The sequence below is a fragment of the Vulpes lagopus genome, chromosome 20, assembly GCF_018345385.1.
Source record: "Vulpes lagopus strain Blue_001 chromosome 20, ASM1834538v1, whole genome shotgun sequence".
NCBI lineage: Eukaryota > Metazoa > Chordata > Mammalia > Carnivora > Canidae > Vulpes > Vulpes lagopus.
The window spans coordinates 11,188,701-11,206,373 of NC_054843.1; the positions used below are offsets into that span (position 1 = coordinate 11,188,701).

The 17,673-nt window shown below is 46.6% G+C and overlaps 2 protein-coding genes across 5 annotated transcripts in view; one reads left to right on the forward strand and one right to left on the reverse strand.

Annotated features, from left to right (window-relative positions):
- The window catches only part of TMEM50B (transmembrane protein 50B), a 57,377-nt gene extending 55,113 nt beyond the window's left edge, over positions 1–2,264 (forward strand). For all 3 annotated transcript variants that reach the window (XM_041734973.1, XM_041734972.1, XM_041734974.1), the window contains one exon: positions 810–2,264. In XM_041734973.1, the coding sequence (XP_041590907.1) occupies positions 810–855 (46 nt within the window). In that variant the 3' untranslated portion in view covers positions 856–2,264. The remainder of the gene's footprint in view (positions 1–809) is intronic.
- Positions 2,265–13,660: 11,396 nt separating this feature from the next.
- IFNGR2 (interferon gamma receptor 2) overlaps positions 13,661–17,673 on the reverse strand; it is a 28,111-nt gene continuing 24,098 nt past the window's right edge. For both annotated transcript variants that reach the window (XM_041735001.1, XM_041735002.1), the window contains exon 7: positions 13,661–14,330. In XM_041735001.1, coding sequence (XP_041590935.1) covers positions 14,190–14,330 — 141 coding nt within the window. In that variant the 3' untranslated portion in view covers positions 13,661–14,189. The remainder of the gene's footprint in view (positions 14,331–17,673) is intronic.

Below are 17,673 nucleotides of genomic sequence, written 5' to 3' on the forward strand. Positions count from 1 at the left end.
CAAGGGTCTGTCTCCACGTCTGAACCAAGTATCCACTTTCCTCCCTCTCCCGGGTGGCTGACATTTCAAATCCAACACATCCCGTGTACCCACAGCTCAACTTACAGCCCCAGCGTGCCCTACCTCTGTCCCCTGCACCCTCCTTCTTCCCACTGTACTTCACCAAGATCATTTCCACCCTTCCTTCAGATCTCAGCTCAGCCGCCACTTTCTCAGGAAGACCTTCTCGACCTCTCTAGCTACTTCTATTTCACTTTCTTGGCACCAGGTGTGTCGCCTTTACAGCATTTTTTTGCTGTTGAAATTTGATGGTCTTCCTCAGGCTCTCAGCTCTGCTTGTGAGTACCATTTGCTTTGCTGTGACTCCAACATTCCTAGCACTTAGCTAGGACCCGCTGCCTAGCCAGTCCTCCGGGGACAGTAATTATATGGTAAATGAATGAAGAAGTGCGGCCTGGTCTGTTTTAGGATTCCTTGGTTATCATAGCCCAGGTATGACCTAAGCTCAGCGATGTAAAGTGGCCCTCATCCCTGTGCTGTGAGAAATGCCTCTTTTCCTTACAGGTTTTCTATCTAATAACTTCCCAGGCTTTAAGAAAGTCTATTTAATCAACCAAGCTTAGCCATCAAGGCCAACAAACTGCTGTATAAAATGAGCACATTCAGACCAGTACCTCTGCAGTCTTTATTTTTAGAAATTGATCCAAAGGAACCAGGGAGGTACCTGTCAAAGCATGCTTAGAAAGTGACTTCTTTGTTGCTCATTCCCATGCACTGTTTCCTCATGATTTCTTTTAATATCTTTCTAGCACTCTGATCTACAAATTTGGAAGAACTGAAGAGCTTTGGACCTGAGAGCACTTCTTAGAGCACACTTCCTTTTCTTTTGTTATATTTGTAGATAAGTTTTCTTCCCTCGACATGATTTACACATTGCCAAATGGGGTAGATTGTACATTAAATGTTCTGTTTCTTTACACTTCTGTGCTCTGAGTTTTAAAATAGTTTGATGAAGTTTCTGTGCTTTTTTAAAAATCATTTAATAGATTGTTAATATGTATATAATATAAAACTATATGGATGGGGTGATAAGAATCAGTTTTTTATTCCTGAAGATTTAAAAGCTTGATCTATTCCTTGAGCCAGGGTTATATCTTCATGTCATTTTAAGAGTTAACCATTGTGTTTTAGTATCTTTAATTTCTGAAGATGTGCAAAAAAAAAAAAAAAATACAGCTCCATGTACCTGAAATAAGCACTGAGCCATTAGAAAGGATATTTCAGCAAGTTGTAATTTATTTTGGCTTAAAAATGAGATTTTTTAAAGGAAAGGTGTTTGTTCATATGTATTAAAGAAGTGGACTTTTATATGAAGATTTTTTAAATGCCTGAAGGACCAGTTTGAAAGCCTCTTTTAAAGACAATTCCTCCAACGTGACTTTATTTGAGAACGAATAATACGAGGTCAAATAAGCTCAGCTTCATATGGTTAATGTGAAAAGGCTGTAAGGCAGCTCAGCAACATGCTTCTTGTAAAAGCAGCTCCAGGGATCCATCTAATGGGATTCTCTTTTGGCAGGCTGTTATTTTCTGACATTACAAAATTCAGCATCAAGCAAGTTTGAGACAATTGCAGTCTAAAAGCATGAACCATATAACAAAAACTGGAATAATTAGTTTCAAGATAAAGCACTTCTTCCCAAAGGGAATCATTATGACCTAGTGAAAAATTAGGCATTTCTTCCACTTAGTTACCACCTGCAAGTGTCTCTCTGCGGTAGCTCTTGCACTTTGGGTGAACTCTTCCTGCAAAATATATCTTTAACCTGAAAGTCCATATTCCAGTCGAAACCTTCTTTTGCTGAGTTTGAAACACTTTTTTTGCACCGTGTGTATTCCTAGGAGAGATGTCAAAGCGATGGTTGGGTCCTTTATTGCTATGTTTGCTTTATAGAGGCTTCGTGTTGCACTTTTTTCCTCCAGAGGGATTTTACAGCACCTTTTGTTGTAAGACAGAATAATAGCAATGGTATTAATATGCAGCTTCTAACAAGCCTTATTTTGATTTTACCTTCTCTCCTCTCTGAGAGGATTTACCGTGCACAGAGTATGAAGCGGTTGTGGAATGCTGTGCATTTGTCTAGATGCCTTCTTGTTTCATTACCCCTTCCAGTGTCAATTGTCTTGCTTCCAACAACTTGTAAGACCATTTACTGGTTGCCACTCTCTTGTAATGTGTTGCAATAAATATTACTTCTCACACATCCCAATATTGTGAAATCATTTGGAGAAAACGAACCATAAGAATCTGCTTGTTGTTCACTTTCAGTTATTCGAGTGGACCTGGTCAAAGAAGCAGTTTCTCTTTGTGACATAAAGAGAAATACATTATGCTCAGACTCGTAAAATGCTAGTATGAAGGCTAGCAAAGGGCGTGCTGGAAGACCAACTGAAATAGTGGCTATTGTCTCTATTCCTGATTCTGGCATGAATTTGTTTTGTACTTGTGAGCAAATCACTCAATCTTCCTCTGTTTACTCACTTAAAAAAGGCGTGTCTGGGGGGGGTAATGTTCATACCCTTACAGGTATTGTAAGAAAAGATGGAGCCCTCCATAATCATCTAAAAATACATGAGGGGCACTCAGTTGGTTAAGAGTACAACTCTTAGTTTCAGGTCAGAATCTCATGGTTGTGAGATTGAGGCCCCCATCGGGTTCCACACTCAGTGTGGAGTCTGCTTCAGATTCTCTCTCCCTCTCTTTCCCCTCTTCTCCTTCCTGCTCACTCTCTCTAAAATAAATTTTAAAAATCTTAAAAAAAAAATACGTGGGTTTCCCTTAATAGAAAGTTCTCCCTGTTACACAGGTTCAATGGCTGTGAATTTGAGTGTCTTTTGGTGTTTTTAGGTAGACCAGCATTACCAAAGCATTCTGTTTTATTATACTGTTTCTTAGATCCTGGTATTCCTAGTGGTGTTGCCACTATGAAAAAAGTCTAAATGTTTCCATTATATAAATTTTGATATGTATCAACATAATGAAGTAGCAAGGTTGAACCGGAAAGATTGATGTTAAGTCACATAACGTTTGCATAATATTTGCTACTTGAGCAAGAGCCCCACCCATATGTTTGACATTGAACTCAGGGTCTCAACATTTTTCCACAATGGAAGGGTTTTCAGTCATCATGTCAGCTTCATTGTTCCATCTTATTTTTTTTAAGATTTTATTTATTCATGAGAGACACACAGTGAGAGAGAGGCAGAGACACGGGCAGAGGGAGAAGCAGGCTCCCTATGGGGAGCCCGATACAGGACTCGATCCTAGGTCTCCAGGAGCAGGGCCTGGGCTGAAGGCGGTGCTAAACCGCTGAGCCACCCGGGCTGCCCCATTGTTCCATTTTAGATTCAGTTACTTCACATGAAATCATCTCTGCCAATTTTACGAATTTATCCCAGTTTTTCCTGTACCCTCTTGTCATCGCACTCTCATTTTGATTCTGTTTAAAGTTTATACAGGTTTGAGGCTACTTCAAGACAATCTCAAGTAACAGCCTATTAAATCCTGAGGGAGAAACATCCGATGTTAATTTTATTCTCTCAACAATTAGACACATTTTGTGGTTAACAGAGGGCGCAGTTAGGTTAGAGCAAGCTCTTCACTGTATCATCTGTCCAGACAGGAAAAATTAAAGTAGAAGCTACTTGATGTAAAAATTCTTATTTAACTTTGTTGATTGTTTTTCTTAATTCTTTGATGGAAAACAAAGGAATAGGGACAGCTGAGTGGCTCGATCCATTGGGCATTTGCCTTCGGCTCAGGTCATGATCCTGAGGTCCTGGGATCGAGTCCCGCATCAGGCTCCCTGCTCCCTTCTCCTGCTCCCTCTCCTGCTCTCTTCCAAATAAATAAAAATAAAATCTTAAAAAAAAAAAAAAAAACAACAACCTACGTAGGAACAGCCTGGAGTGACTGGTAGTTTCGGTGCTTTTCTGGAGATTTATGGAGGAAAATCAAGGTATACTTTGATCCTGGAGTAGATCTTCACCTTGAGGGAATTGTGGCAATTTTTGCTTTTGAAAGCTAGTCTTTATGATAGTTCCATTTTCTTAAACATGAACACAGTTATATTTTCTTTGATACTTAGACGGTCTTTACTTTTCTTAGTGACCCTTCTCCTCAGTTTCATTGCAGACAAGCCCAAATAGGAGCACCTGGGTGGCTCAGCGGTGGAGTGCCTTCCTTTGGCCCAGGGCATGATCCCAGAGTCCAGGGATGGAGTCCCGCATAGGGCTTCCCACAGGGAGCCTGGTTCTCCCTCTGCCTGTATCTCTGCAACTATGTCTCATAAAGAGATAAATAAAAAATATTTAATTAAAAGATTAATTTAAAAGATTAAAGAGAAAAGATTAAAGATAAAGATCTTTAAAGATCATTTAAAAATTATTAATCTTTAAAGGATTTTATTTCTTCATGAGAGACAGAGACAGAGGCATGAAGAAATAAATATTTTTTTAATTAAAGATTTTTATTTATTTATTCATGAAACAGAGAGGCAGAGACACAGGCAGAGGGAGAAGCAGGCTCCCTGTAGGGAGCCCAGTGTAGGATTCGATCCCAGTACCCCAGGATCACGCCCTGGGCCAAAGGGAGGCGCTAAACTGCTAAGCCACTCAGGCATCCCAGAAATAAATAAAATCTTAAAAAAAGAAACACCTAAATATTTACTCCACCCTCCTTCTCCCCTTCCCTCTGGACCTCCCAACTCCCAAGCTTTCCAAATCCAACCCTCATTGTCCCAAATCGGTAGGTCCTGTGAAGTCTCCTCAACACCGGATCAGCGATCGTTGCTCCTGGGGGGACCCAGGGCTAGGTTCGCCCCTGCCCTTCCTCAGACCCTCCGAAAGTAACCTCAGCTCATGTGTGTCTCTGTTGAAAACCACATTCCTGAACATCGCTGATTCCCTAACCTCGACCTCAAAACTGCACCACCACTCATGCCTGAAGGCAGCTTCCCAAGCCTGCTGTTCTCTCTGAAGGCCCATCCCTTGCACTTGGGAGCCCAGGGGGGCACTGGAGGGCCATCGGGCTGGGGACCAGTCCGCAAGGCGACATGGGCCAGACCCTGGGCCGGGAGCAACACGGCTCTAAGTAGGCTGCGGGCAGGGCCCTCACTCCCGGCCCCAGAGCTGAAGCCACAAGCGAGTCCCCCGGGGGCCCGCCCCGGCTGGCATCACAGCCAGCTGGCTGGGCAGGTGACTCAGTCACTGGCCCCTGGATGCACCTGCGCATGTGGCCTGGCATTGCCCCGAGTGGGAGCAACAAACCCATATGGTGGCAAGTGGCCCGGCTTACAAATAATGAACATCGGCCGCAGCTACAGAGCTCCCGTCGCCCTGGTTTTCCTCCTGCACCGTGTCTTTCCACCCTCACTCCTCTCGCGGCCGTTTCTCTGCGCTCCGTGCTCTACCGCGGGCTTCTCACGTTAGGTCCCTATTTCCTGAGGTCACCTTCCTGCTCCGCTCTGAGCGCTGATGGTTACGGAGAAGGTGGTTTCTGAATCTGAAACCAGCCTCACCCGCACCAGCCCTGTACTCAGAGGGTAGGGGGAGGACGAAGCAAGAGGCCACTCCAGGCTGCTAGGTGGCCAGGTGTTTACAATTATGTTTTATTTATTGATTGATTCATTCATTCAAGACAGAGAGAGAGAGGCAGAGACACAGGCAGAGGGAGAAGCAGGCTCCATGTAGGGAGCCCGACGTGGGACTCAATCCCGGATCCCCAGGATCACCCCCTGGGCTGAAGGCAGCGCTAAACCGCTGAGCCACCCGGGCTGCCCTAAAATTATGTTTTAAATGATTTTAGAGGGAGAGGGAGAGGGAGAGGGAGACAGCATGAGAGCATGAGCTGGGGGAGGGGCAGAGGGAAAGGGAGAGAATCCAAGCAGACTCCCCTCCTGGGTGGCGCAGTTGGATGAGCAGCCAACTCTTGGTTTTGGCTCAGGTCAGGATCTCAGGGTGGTGAGATCGAACCTCACATGGGTCAAGCAGACTCCCCTCTGATCAATTCGGGGTTCGATCTCACCACCCTGAGGTCATGGCCTGAGCCAAAATCAAGAGTTGGCTGCTCAACCAACTGAGCCGCCCAGGACCTCAGGCGGTGGGTTTAATAAGCAAGGAAACTTGCACACGAGGCCTGTGGTGGGCGGCAGCAAGGCGAAGGGTTCTCCACACCTGCCCTAACTCTGAGTCTTAAAAGTTGATAAAGAGGCCCTAACCAGGTTCCATCATGTGCACTGCACAGGTGCTCTCAACACCCCATCACCATCTCCAGGTCGTGTCCTTGGAGCAGCTCTGGGTGCAGGAAAGGCAAGAGGACCCCATTCCAAGGATGGGGAGGGAGTGAGGAGCCTCCCAAGTGCTTGGATCCAGCTCGAGTCAACTGGCCGTCCCATCTTGTCAGTGACCTTCCCCAACAGACGTTGTGTCCTACATGTTGTCTCATTTCACTCTCAGTTTGGAAGCAAGAACTTTCATCTGGAGAGGCTAAGGAACCTGCCCTCAGATTGGGGTCACAGATCAGGCCCCTTGCTCCAGAGTGCAGGGCCCTGAGCTTCCCTCAGCCAGCATTCCTCATGCCACCCTATGTGCCCCCTGTCCCTGGTGTTCCTTGAGGAAGACAGGTGTGGTCCAAGAAGCTCGGGAATCCTTGGGCTGAACCAGGTTAAAACATTATTTCTGTAAAGTTTCTTCATTTTTAAGATTGTATTTATTCATTTGAGAGAGAGAGAGAACACGTGCATATGGACAGGGGAAGGAGAGAGACCCCACACTGAGCCAAGAGCCTGATACAGGGCTTTATCTCACGACCCCAAGATCACAACCTGAGCAGAAACCAAGAGCCAGAAGCTCAACCGAGCCACCCAGATGCCCCTGAAGTTTTTTATTTTTTAAAGATTTTGTTTATTCATAAGACAGAGAGAGAGAGAGAGAGAGACATAGGCAGAAAGAGAAGCAGGTTCTATGCGGGGAGCCCGATGTGGGACTCAATCCTGGGACTCTGGGATCACGCCCTGGCTGAAGGCAGGCGCTAAACCACTGAGCCACCCAGGCGTCCCCCCTGAAGTTTTTTTTTTCTTAAAAGCCTTGTATAAAATATGAATTGCATGTTTTGAGGAGAGAGGTGTCAGTTTGATGGTTCCATACTCGAGACTTGGAAATCTGTGTCTTAGAACACCTTGAGAAAGAAAATTTGGAGAAACTGCTGTGATTGTGGCTTTAGAAGAACAGATGGAACCAGGGAAGTCCTCAAAGGGAGAGGGGAGCTCCAGTGTGGATGCTGGGGCCTCGGGAAAAGCCAGTGGCTGGCCTGACATGGAGGATAAAAATTTGGGGCACAGAGAAAGGAAGAGGGATACTTCACATGGGACTCTTCCTAGAGATTTCTGGTTTTGGAGTTGGGCTTCGTGGGGAACCATTCACTTATATTTAGGTTGGTTACTCATCCCTGGATCTGGCCCCACCACGTATTCGCTCTGTGATCCCAAGGCTGTTTGCCCATCTGGAGGTGTTTGAGGATTCTCATATGATCTCACTCATATGTGGAATTTAAGAACCAAAACAGGATCATAGGGGAAGAGAGGGGAAAAAATAAAACAAGATGAAATCAGAGAGGGAGAGAAACCACGAAAGTGTCTTCATCATAGGAAACAAACTGGGGGGCGCTGGAGAGTGGGGGGCGAGGGGAGGAGGTAACTGGGTGATGGGCATTAAGGAGGGCACGTGATGGGATTGCGCACCGGGTGTTATATGAGACTGAAGAATCACTGACCTCTACCTCTGAAGCCAATAATACATTATATGATAATTAATTGAATTTAATTTTTTTTAAAAGAGAGAGAGAGAATGAACACTAGCAGGTGCCTAACTTAGTGCCTGGAAACAGTTAAGTGCTCAATATCAGCAGGCCCTTATCTCTCCCGGATGGCTTTGCCTGAAGGGAAGGACGTTTCCTTCCTCTTTCGAGAGCTGTTTAGCCTCTTGGCACAAGGTGGCGTGCCACCGTAAAGAAAAAACGTCCGGAGTCCCTTGCTTTTTCGTTTTGTTTTGTTTGGAGCCTGCCCCCTGCCTATCTTTTTGTAACAGTTTTTCACACACAGCTTGTGCCACTTTACATAGGGTTTTCAGATGATAATCTATGCCTCTTCAAAGTATTTTAAATTTCTACAAGTAGGTGCAGCAGGGGAGGGCAGGCCTTCCAGACACTCGTGGATTATGCCACAAGCACCAGTCTCTGATTTGGGAGCATCTATTCCAGGTACCAAAAAGTGGTTCAGGATTATGTTGAGTGTATGTACCTCCCTGTTCTGAAAGTTGTGAATTTAGAGATTGATGAATTTGTTTGTTTGTTTGTTTTACTGAAATCCAGACTTACAGGAAAGTTACAAACCTTTATCTAAAAAAAAAAAAAAAAAATTTTTTAAATTTTATTTATTTACTCATGAGAGACACAGAGAGAGAAGCAGAGATGTAGGCAGAGGGAGAAGCAGGCTCCCTATGGGGAGCCTTATGCGGGACTCGATCCCAGGACCCCGGGATCACGACCTGAGCCGAAGGCACATGCTCAACCACTGAGCCACCCAGGTGCCCCCATGACCAAGCATTTTTTTATTTTTTATTTTTTTTTATTTTTTATTTTTTATTTTTTTTTTCCAAGCATTTTTTTAAAAGCATTTTTGAAGAATGCAGATGCTTGGTTTGTAGAATGCCCCTCAATTTACATTTGTTTGATGATCCCTTATGATTACAGGTTGTGCATTTTTGGCAGGAATACCACAAAAGTCATGTTTGTTATGTTTTAGACCTTTGTAATTAACTTAGATAACCTGTGGGGACAGAGACTGATTAACTTGATAAATCAAATAGAGCAAACTCATATATATATATATATATATATATATATATATATATATATATATATATTTTTTTTTTTTTTTTTTTTTTTTTTTACTAACAGCATTTTGTGGAATTGAACGAGAGTAAGTGGCCCTGTGACAGGGCAGGTGGGATATACATTTGTGTGCAGCAAATTGTAATCTTTCCCTTACATATATAAATGCTTTTCATCTGGTTGTAGATAAACCCAGATGCAGGGGACATGGGGGTCATGAGGGAGGTAGGGGGTTCAGCTGTATCCTGAAATCAGCCGGTTTTGGGGCCCTCACATCCCTGTTTCTCTCCGGCCAGAGCACAGCACTTTCATCTTGTACAAAACTTGTGATATTATTTCATTATAAACAAAGGAACATTCTCATAGAAAATGTCTGGGGAAAAAAATGAAAACAGTAGAGAGAAATTCATGTTTAGATGAGCAAATAGCTACTTTAGATTTGCAAATAGCTACAGTAGAGAGAGCAGCTAGACATGGGCAGTGGTGGCTTCTCTGGGTCCCCCAATTAGTAGGAAAAGGGGACAGGGGGACCCCCAAGGCTTATTTATACACATACCCCTAGTTAAAGCATAAATTCACTTGCAAAAGATATTAACTATTTTTCCTTGTAACTGAGTAGTGGTATGAATAATAATTCATAATGAATATGAATGAGCCTTGTTTCATTCATTCAGGTGTTTCTACCCTGGGATGGAATTCTAGGCAGGGCGGCTCCCTGTCTTCCCGGGGGGCTGGCCAAGAGCTGGCACTGCCCAGAGCCCTCCCCAGCAGCAACGATCGGCTGTGGGGGCCCAGGGCACTAGCACCCACTCTGACCAGCTGGCCAGCCCTCCCCGTGGAGGCGGCCTTCTCCCCTCGCCTTGGCCAGAAACGAGGAGGAAGGAATCCCTTTTACTGTGCTCCCATCAGGGAAACCTTGCTTTTTCTTTTTCTTTCTTTTTTTTTTTTTTAATATTTATTTCTTCATGAGAGACACACAGAGAGAGGCAGAGACACAGGCAGAGGGAAAAGCAGTCCCATTGCGGGGAGCCCGATGTGGGACTCGATCCCAGGACCCCAGGATCACACCCTGAGCCGAAGGCAGATGCTCAACCACTGAGCCACCCAGGGGCCCCAGCGGGTCTGTGAGCTGCACAGGAGAACACAGGTCTCTGCATCCTGGGCCAATGCCTGGCTGGCTTCTCACTCCCACCAGACTGCAAGGACAGTTTGGGATGTTGTCATCTAAAAAAGAGGCTTTTTTGGCATAGAGCAAACCGATTTTGGGGGGAACCTTGGGGTTCCTCATAGAGATATTGAGTTGTTTTCCAGTAGCTGAAGGGGGCAAAACGAGGGGCTCTGCAGATGTGTTAAAACATTAAGGACAGGGGGCACCTAGGGGGCTCAGTCAGGTAAGCATCTGCCTTCAGCTCAGGTCATGACCCTGGGACCCAGCCCTGCATCAGGCTCCCTGCTCAGCACGGGGTTCTGCTTCTCCCTCTCCATCTCTGCTCCCCACTTGTGCTCCTCTCCACCCCGTCAAATAAATAAATAATAAATAAATCTTTAGGGACGCCTGGGTGGGTCAGCAGTTGAGCGTTGATTTAAAAATGGCAAGTTAGGGCAGCCGCCTGCAGCCTGGGGTGTGATCCCGGGGTCATGGGATCGAGTCCCACATCGGGCTCCCCGCAATGGGACTGCTTCTCCCTCTGCCTGTGTCTCTGCCTCTCTCTGTGTGTCTCTCATGAAGAAATAAATAAAATCTTTTAAAAAATAATAATAAATCTTTCTTAAAAATAACAACAACAACAAAAACCTGCTAAGGGCAGATATCAGTGATTTTAAGTGAAATAAGAGTCATAAAGGTGACCGCCAAGCACCAGCTAGGGCTGTTCTCCACAGTGGGGATTGCTGGGTGACAGGCAGTGGTCATTTCTCCAGTGCATTAGCCTGTGTCCTACACGGACAGAGTCTTCTTCCTCTGCACCACCCGGCCTCCCACTCCTGCCCAGGGGCCTGCCTTCCCCACCCCCCAAGCCCAGCAGCTCCTCACCCAGGGGCATCACCACCATCCCAGGTACTGGGGGCCCACCAGCGGCTGTCCCTGCACAGCCGAGCACCGCGGGCCCCCCAGGGGGCACTAGCCACAGCGCAGGAACAGGGGATGAGCTACTTGGCCTTAGAAAATTCGTGGTGCTTGAAAGCACAGTGTCTTGAACATCGGACGTCTGATTCACACAAAGGTGCCTTATAGGCCAGAGGTGGCCTTGTTCCAACTAATCCATCATCTCGGGCGCCCTGTTTTTGGTAGAGGCCCCTCTTCCCTCCACTGATCTGCATACCCCTACTCCTGCCTCCCTCCCCCTGCCCGGGGACACAGTGCATGATGTGCTTTGTGCAATTTATGCAAGGGTGTTATGCTATATGTTGGCAAATCGAACTCCAATAAAGAAATATATACAAAACAAAAATAAATAAATAAAAAACAAGAAAAAGAATTTATGCAAGAATACCTCTTCTCCCACGTAATATATGACCCTTGAATGAGATCATCTCAGCATTAAATGGCTTTTTTTTCCTTTTTTTTTTTTTTTCAAATGGCTTCTTGCAGGGACTTCGTATTCACTTAAATAATGGGAATGGGTCTGTTTTCTCCTGTACAGTGAACACTTCATGGTGTAGGTCAAGGGGCATCAAACTTCCTTGGGAAAGGGCCAAGTAGTAAATATCTTGGCCCTGTAGGCCTTCTCAGTTCTCCCCAGCAGTGCAAATGCAGCCAGCGATGGTCCGCACATGAATGAACGTCACTGCCTTCCAATAAACGTTGATTTACAGACGCTGAAATTTAAATTTCATATGCTTTTCATGCGTGATGAAATACTATTCTTTTGATTTCCCCCCACCCCCAACCATTTGTAGAAACTATTCTTAGCTACAAATACAGGGAGCGGGCTGGATTTGCTGCATGGCCTACAGCTTGCCCTGTTGTAAATGATGTATAAGGTGGCTTCTGACTCATTTTATGGTTCTGTACGTAGCCTGACCAGAAATTAAAGTCCCAAGTTAGTACAAGTATGAATTCTAATTGATGAGCTATTTATTTTACAAAGTAGAATCAGGTGTTTTGGGGGAAGAGCTACAGAAAAGGAGACTCTTAGTCAACTAGTTCTTATCCTCCTGTGGATAAGAGGCCAGCCCCACGCCTCCTCAGGATGTTTATTGAGTTAGGATGGTGAAGTGGGGCCATGGAGAAGTGGCATGTTTGGTGTTATTGGCATCGTCTCCCCTACAACACAGTAACGTTGGAGAGCCTGGCCCCAGAGAGGCCCCTGGGAACAGGGCTGGCTCTGGGCTTGGGTTCTGAGTGTCACAGGTTTAAGCCACTGCCTTCAACAAGAAGGGCCTTACTGGGCCTGCACCGCAGTGACCTCCTGCTCCAGGCCCTGAAGCCAGTTCAGCCTTCTGGGCATCTGGTCCCCAGAGCCAGCCTGCTGGCCCCTGACTAGCTGGAACTAACGCCCTTCCCCACACGGTGGCACATAGGCACTTCCTCTCTTACAGAGCTATCTGTCCCCTTTCTGTTGGGCTCAGACTCTTAGCCTGCTTTCTGCTACATGCATGTCCTCCCACCCTCGCTGTGCTTCGCCCCACAGCCCCAAAAAGGAAGCCCTTCTATCTCACATCCCCTACCTGATCTGAGCCAGGTGTTCAGAGTCTCCACCTACTAGCTCTTCCTCCAAACCAGGCTCGACTCAGATGCACCTAATAAAGTGGATCTCTCCCAAGAGCACTTGCATGGAGCGGGGTCTGGGGGGGAGGAGGGGTCCTTTTGTGTCTTGTCGGCAAAGTACACAGTGCTTGGTTAGAAAGTCAGCCCAAGAGCCAATTCCTCACCAGTGGCACAAGCGCCAGATGAGAGAGAACTTGGTCCCATTGACCAGTGCCAGAAGCTTCATAATCATACCGAGTCTCTTCTTCCCAGTGTGTTTTGGCCACCAGTAGGGGCTAAAGCAGACCTTACAGCAAGTCTATCACTTGTGTGTGTGTGTGTGTGTGTGTATGTGTGTGTGTGTTGGGGGAGGGGACATGTAGCTACACATCCATTTCCCAAATGTCAAGGGTCACAGAAATGGGATTTTCAATCCAAAACCTTTGAACCAAAGAACCTGTCGATACTTCCCTCATCAGAAGAGTGCATGCCCCGTGGGTATCAGTGTTGTCCATCAGCGAATTCTCTTTACTGCCTACAAGCCCCTGCCTTGGTCAACACACAACTCCTAAAAAGTGAAGTGCTCACGCAGCTTCTGAAAGTGCCCTTTAGGGCAGCCCGGGTGGCTCAGCAGTTTAGCACCGCCTTCAGCCCAGGGTGTGATCCTGGAGATCCAGGATCGAGTCCCACGTCGGGCTCCCTGCATGGAGCCTACTTTTCCCTCTGCCTGTATCTCTGCCTCTCTCTCTCTCTCTGTGTGTGTATAATAATAATAATAATAATAATAATAATAATAATAATAATAATAAAGAAAGTGCCCTTTATACCTGCCTAAGGAACCGAGGGATGCACGCAGACTGTTCCCTCTGAGTGATCATGAGGCCTTGGTAGCTCCACCGGGTATCACTTAAGAAAACGGAAATGCAGATATAGTGATTTTTAGGAGTTGGAACTTTGCAGAAAATAAAGAAGGCCAAAATAAAGTGGAAAGCAGCAGAACATTCACATCGACTTGTAAAAAGTTAATTACACAATCTTTTATTCCCTAGCCTGAAAAAAAAAAAGGTTTAAATCGCAGGATAATATTTACAGGACTAATCACATTTTAAACTGAGAGACTGGATATGAAGAAGGGCCACTCATTGTCCCTTGTTGGGACAGGCTGGGACAGACAGGTTATGTGATCTGCTTGAGGGGTCCAGTCAAGGAGAGGACCCTGTGTCCCGGCTGCCAATGAGCAAAACATCAGGTGTGTCAGAGCTGTTTTGCTGACAAATAATTGCATGGCTTTTTAGTGTTTAAGAGAAATCTTAATTTTTCTGGGATATCTCTATAATTCTGGAAACTTGTATGATTAGAAAACCCTTAGTTTAAAGGAAAAAAAAAATAAGTGTGCCTCCCCCATGAGACCCGTTACATCTTCCAAGGCACCATCGGGCTTCTGGGGGCAGGACTATGGAATGCAGGGCTCCGTAAAGTCCTGACAGGAACGTCAGCAGCTTCAATGGCTCGGAGCTCTCATCCCACAGGCTGGCTGACTGGACCAGAGTTTTAGTTCAAAGTGCTTTGGAGAACATCTTCTCGCTCCTTCTCTGGAAACGAAACTATGGACACAGAGTCCCAGGCGTCATCCTTTGGCGAGCTGTCCTTGTCCAGGGCCTCTAAGATAGGCTGGCTTGGGTCCTTTAAATACTAGAAAAGGTTGAAAACCAACATTGTTATTAGTTTTATCAGTTCAAAAGAGCAGACCTTCCACTTGACTCTTAGCTGCGGCACAGGCCTATCTTCCCCAGGTGTGCGATCCTATGCTGATCACCACTGCCACAACTTCTAAAACAAGAGCACCCCAGGGGGCACCTGGGTGACTCAGTGGTTGAACATTTGCCTTTGACTCAGGTCATGATCCCGGGGTCCTGGGATGGAGTCCCACATCAGGCTCCTGCAGGGAGCCTGCTTCTCCCCCTGCCTATGTCTCTGTCTCTCTCTCTGGGTCTCTCATGATAAATGAATAAAATCTTACAAAAATCAATCAATCAAACAAACAAGAACACCCTTCACATCAGTAGTAACCTGAACACGAATCCAAGGTTCCAACCAAGATCACACCAGAGCTCGGGAGAAGCGAGGCCTGACTTGCTGCACTTGCTGCAGGCTTGGGGGTGGCTCTTCCCAAAACGTCTCTGGAATTCGGAGGATGAGGGGCCTCTGGTTCACTCATTAAGGGGGAAGAGAGGGAAAGTTCGCCAGGTTTTCCTCAGCCCCTCCACTCTGGGTGCTTCTGTTTCACACAACACACATGGAGCAGAGAACAGAGAAGCTGGGCACTGGGTCGGGGAGAGACCGAGAGGGGCCTCGTGAGGTCTCTATCTGCCCTTCCCCTCCCACCCCTGCTCTAGGCTGAGCCATCATTTCACTGCTGAGTGACCCAGAAACCCATGCCTTGCTCTTGGACGTGCCAAGAGACACTGCAACACACAGTGAGCTGAGAGCTTACTCATGACGAGAACATAAACCAATCATGTGCACTTCTGAAACCTCAAAAATATGAGTGAAACTTGATTCACTCTTCTCATGTAACTTCAGTGCCCTTTGATACATATTTTTCACACTTTCCCAGGAAAGTGAACTGAAACTCTGTTTTAGAGCCACACCCCACAGGAAAAACTAGTAGTAAATTCACTTCCTAGGGACCTGCTGGTTGTTCTGTGAGGGAGAGACAAATGCAAGAAAGATTCTGAGTCCCATTGAAGGCTGTTATTTTGTGAAAATATTAACCAGGGAAGGTTGGGGGTTGTGTGTGTGTGTGTGTGAGAGAGAGAGAGAGAAAGAGAGAGAGAGAGAGAGAGAGAGAGAGAGAGAGGGAGGGAGAGAGAACTCACTTAATATGAGTTCTACCCTCTTAATAAAAATTTTAAAAGATTTTATTTATTTATTCATGAGAGACAGAGGCAGAGACACAGGCAGAGGGAGAAGCAGGATCCATGCAAGGAGCCCGATGTGGGACTCGATCCCACGACCCCGGGATCATGCCCTGGGCTAAAGGCAATGCTAAACTGCTGAGCCACCTGGGCTGCCCTCTTAATAAATTTTTAAGTGCACAATGTGGTACCAACTATAGGCACGATGAGGTACAGCAGATCTCCAGGACTTACTCATCGCGCGTAACTGGAACTTCAGACCCAATGAACAGCATCCCCTCGAGCCCCTCTCCCCTGGCCCCTGGCAACCACATTCCACCCCTGCTTCTTCTTTTTTTTTTTTTTCCAAGATTCCATTTATTTATTCATGAGAGACACAGAGAGGCAGAGACACAGGCAGAGGGAGAAACAGGCTCCAGGCAGGGAGCCCGACCCGAGCCAGTCCCCTGATGCGGGACTTGATCCCAGGGCCCCTGGATCATGACCTGAGCTGAAGGCAGACGCTCAACCACTGAGCCACCCAGGGGCCCCTGAACATGTAATTTGTATTATGTCTGTGTACTTTACCCCCTGACAAGGGAAGGAAGATGAGGGACTACAGTGTGGGACCCAGGAAATTAAACAAAATCCCCCACCCCTGGACAAGCAGAGCAGGACTGACTCTATTTTGGGCTGCACCCGCCTTGTGCTGACCTGCTTATTACTTAGGGCACTGCCTTGCCCTAGTCAGAGACCAGGGCACACCCTAACCGGAAATCCGGCTCAGCGGACCAGCATGACTGGGCCACTCTCTGCGTATCCCATTGGCCACTGGCCCCTATAAAGTTGCTAAGCCTCTTAGTCTCGGGGTCCAAGTCCCTGCTCCGCTGCGTCGGGTATACTTGGACCCAGGCTCGAGCTTGTAAATAAACCCTCGTGTGTTTGCATCGATGTCGGCTCCTTGGCGGTTTCTCGGATTCGCGATCTGGGGCACAACACACAGCTCTTTCTGGAAGCACTGCTCTTTCTCCGCAGACTTGGACTTTATCTAACGCCTACTCCGTCGAGGTATAACGGAGGGAGATTCTGTTTCCAGTACCTTTGCCCCGATTTTGCTGCCAATAAACTTCCAGAAGCAAATCCTTTTAAATGATCTTCTGTTGGCTCACTTCTGACCCTAAGCATGTCCCCCGTGGTGTCCTCGGAGGGCCAGGCCACCTCAGAGCCTCGGGGCGGGTGGGGCTGTGCAGGAAATCACTCTCCCAGAGACCCCGTCCACCCTCCTTCCTCAGGTCTTTCAAAATACCAGTAACATCCAGGGAGCTCTCGGTGTGCAAGGCTCTGTACTCACAGCCCTGGGTGCGTTTGCCCTAGAATCCTTCTAAGTGCACACATCTGACCCACAGCCCATGCTCTAGACCCCTGTCTTTGCCACCCTCCTGTCCTCTGCCAGGCTCCTTGGGGGCTTTCTCCCAAAGGCATGGGGCTCATGTGCCAATTTCTTGGCCAGGCCAGGCACTGGCTACCTTTTTTCACCAACTTCATGGCATTAAAAAAGTGTTTTAAATCGCGGGAAAATACACATAACATAGAAGTTACATCTTAACCGCTTTTAAGTGTACGACTCAGTAGCATAAAATACGTTCACACGGCTGTACAACCCTCACCACCATCTCTGGAACTGTTTGTATTTTACAAAACTAAAATACTATCCCCATGAAAGACTAACTCCCCACTTCTTCCTCCCTGCCCAGACCCTGGTACCCGCCACTCTACTTTGAATGGCCTCTATGAATTTGACTCCTCCAAGTATCTTATAGAAGTGGAATCACACAGTATTTGTCTTTTTCGTGACTGGTTTAATATCTACCATAATATCCTCAAGGTCCATTCACGTTGGGTCAGAAACTCCTTCCTTTTTATGGCTGAATAACATTCCACTGTATGGATAGACAACATTTTGCTTATCCATTCATCCAGTGATGGAAATTTAGATCGCTTCCACCATCTGGCTGTTGTGAATAATGCTGCTATGAACCCGGGTGTACAAATAACCCTTCTAAAAATAGGCTTCATGCCCAGTGCAGAGCCCAACGTGGGGCTTGAACTCACAACCATGAGCTCAAGACCTGAGCCAA